General features: G+C 30.8%; 1 protein-coding gene across 1 annotated transcript; it reads right to left on the bottom strand.

Annotated features, from left to right (window-relative positions):
* Positions 1–31: 31 nt before the first annotated feature.
* On the bottom strand, positions 32–2,759 carry LOC108743823 (DNA-binding protein Rfx5-like; the record flags this gene model as incomplete). The annotated part of the gene is made up of 6 exons (XM_025979131.1): positions 2,427–2,759; positions 2,124–2,369; positions 1,429–1,621; positions 1,113–1,311; positions 883–1,004; positions 32–364 (listed from the first exon to the last, which is right to left on the bottom strand). Coding segments are annotated over exons 1-6 (1,287 nt in total), but the record flags the coding sequence as incomplete, so codon positions are not given.
* Positions 2,760–3,069: the final 310 nt, after the last annotated feature.

Raw genomic sequence — 3,069 nt, 5'->3', positions numbered from 1 at the left:
TAATGTATTATTATTAAAAGACAATTCTCACCTTTCCTGTATGGTTATCTTTAAGTCCAAAATTAGATACGTTTGCGGTGTTCTCACTATTCAATGCCTTTTCAACTTTATCACCCGAAAGATCACATAAGGTATCGGTCGTCCCCATTTCGACGACAGACTTCTGCAAACTGCGAAAGTCAGGTAACGCTAGTGATTTATCACAGACTGGTCCGAGGCCCTCAGGTGAAGTTTGATTGGCGTCATTTGTAGCTGTTGACACGGTGCCGCTGTTGGGAGATGTATTCGGACCACCGCTTCCGGTACATGTCACCTGTTGATTTTGTTGCACCTTGCACTTTTTACTGCGACTCTTCGACTCCGACTATTAACAAAATAATTAATCAATTTTGAAGTGTGAAGATTTTCATTCATACACGTAACGTTTTTTTTTTCATTTTAATGTTAAAATGAATCTTCAATAAGTAGACACTAGAATTAATTAAAAAGTAAAAACTATAAAATAGTTGTTGTTATTGATGTGTAACGGTTTCAGATATTTTACTGAGAATATTTATTAAGGCTATTTTAATAGTTCTCTGCAAGTATTTAGAAGTTTGTTAAAATCAATAAAAGTAATATAGTAAACTATACGAATAATCAAGTTACAATCTTATAATCTTTAATTTTTAAAAGTTAACATGCGGCGACTTCCAATAAAACAAATTTGTATATGCACGAATTTTGTGTTAATTTTAATTCACATTAAATACGAAAAAGTCTTAAAATAGCTGATTAATTGTTTAGCTGTGGTGATTTTGGAAATGTGACAACCATATCAGGTCAAAATAGTGTAAAGCAGAAGTGGGTGCATATTTATAACATAAATATTCAATAACTTACAGATAATTTTCGCTTGTACTCTTTTCCTCCTTCACATTTTTGTTGAAGTTTTCGTTGTAATTGTAACTGAGTTTCTCTGTGTTTACTGCTACAAACTGAATTTACTGACGGCGATGCATCTCCTAAAATAAATTTAAAAATTAATGTTATTTCTCGATATAATTTTCAATTTTTAAAAAAATACTATTTCAATACAAAATATTAATACAGAAATTGTTTGCTATTTGTACCTTTGAGTTGACATTTGGTAATTGACGTAACAATGGTTGCTGCAGCACTACCTTGACTCACTAAATCGTTCAAAACAAGATAGGCTGCAAGGACGTGAAGAGAAGGAAATTGTGTGCCCAACTGATTTTCTGCCCATTCTTTTACTATTGACCAAGCAGCACCAAACAAGTCTGCAGAGCTACATGGGGGTTCAGTAGACTGAAAAGGAAATTTAATGATAACAATTAAAATAAGCAAGGAAATAATAAAACATAACATATTTTTTTACCATTTAAAGAAAGCATTTTTATGGAATTTATTAATTTGTTTACTTACTTGTGGTTTGTCAGACAAGTCCGGTAAGCTAGGAAATTCCAGCTTGAAACGTCTACGAAGGCCGGCGTAACAATAACGAGAATTCCCCCTTGTGCCCAGTCTTCTTGGTCTTACATTTGCATACACCTGCTTCATCACTTTCCCAAAGTCAGCTGTTGATAATGGTTTTATTTTGTTTGGCTCACAAAAATTACTGAAAATATGAAACAATAAAATTATCAATAAATCTTTCAATTGATTCAATTCTATTATAACTATAATTAAATATATTCTTTTGAACATTTTTTATATGGTATAAGAGTGTACATTATATCAAAAATGAGTTATTGATTATAAAAGACACGAAAGCAGAGAAGTATGAACTTAATGTGTTTAAGAAAACAAAACTTTGAAATTTCTAGTTATAAATATTTCCCAAAATGTGACATTTACTGAATAGTTTCACTGTAATGAAAGAGGATATAGTTATCTATATTATATAATTAATAATATTCTAAATAGATAACATCTTCCAATGATAAAGTTGAGTCTTGTAACTGATAATATCATTTAATTGTAACTTATAAAAATACAGCAGATATTTCAAACTGCTGTTTGTTTAATCTGTATTTGTAATTAGTACTATAAAGTTTTCTCTTTCATTTACATTACAAATATACTACAGCTACAAAAATTAAAAACATTAAAAAAATTACCGATATTCATCATAAACATCTTGTTTAGGTAGCGATAACTCGGGATCTTCTTCCAAATGGGTTTTAATCCACATTATGGTCTGATTAATTTCTGATCTGCTTCCCAATGGATTAAGTGGTTTTTGGAGAGGATTAATTGAATTGCTGCATTCTGTAGGTAATTTTAAGTAAAGAAACAGCAACTCTACAGGTGTTAAATTTTTTACTTCCTCTAAGATTTTATCAATAGTTTTTCTGGACTTTTCACTGCAAAATCAGCTTTTTAAGAACAGGTTACAATTAGAAAAATTACACAATACTAACCTAATAGCCGTTTCAACAACATTTTTTACCCGAGAATCGTTATTTAAATTTCTGGAATTCTCACTATTACTATTTCCTTCGACATTTTCCAGCAGGTTGTTGAAACTGCTACCATTGTTCATGTAGTCATCTGCTTTTTCTGGACATTTTTCTGCAATTAATGGGCGTTGGGATGGCCATTTTTGTGTTTCCATTATTATCTACAGTTTATATGGCATTAGAAAAGTTGCGGCACTTCTTCCGAAAACATTTAAATAAACTTAAAAACGAAGAACCGGAACATTTTATTGTCAACTCAAATCAGCTGGCCGTCAATGGACGACGATCGACACCACTTTTGGTTCTTTTTGATCATATAATGTTGGACACCACTTCAATTAATTCATAAGCATGCGCTTCCGTGGTTTCTTTTCTGAAATGTATTTTTAAAAATACTCATTTATTAATATCATGCTTAATAATTTAAGACGCCACAGCTCTGTTAAGTATTTCGTATCAATAGCTTATGTCGTAAAAATACCATTTTAACTTTTTAAATATAAAAAAAGGTTTCGTTTCAAATTCAAATTGTAGTGATTTTCAGGTTTATGTAGTTGTTTACTGTTTTAGTTTATAAACAGTCAAACATCTCATTTGTCAGTTT

The sequence above is a fragment of the Agrilus planipennis genome, unplaced genomic scaffold (genome assembly GCF_000699045.2).
Source record: "Agrilus planipennis isolate EAB-ADULT unplaced genomic scaffold, Apla_2.0 scaffold820, whole genome shotgun sequence".
Taxonomy (NCBI): Eukaryota; Metazoa; Arthropoda; class Insecta; order Coleoptera; family Buprestidae; genus Agrilus; species Agrilus planipennis.
This window is presented reverse-complemented; position numbering and strand designations above follow the sequence as displayed.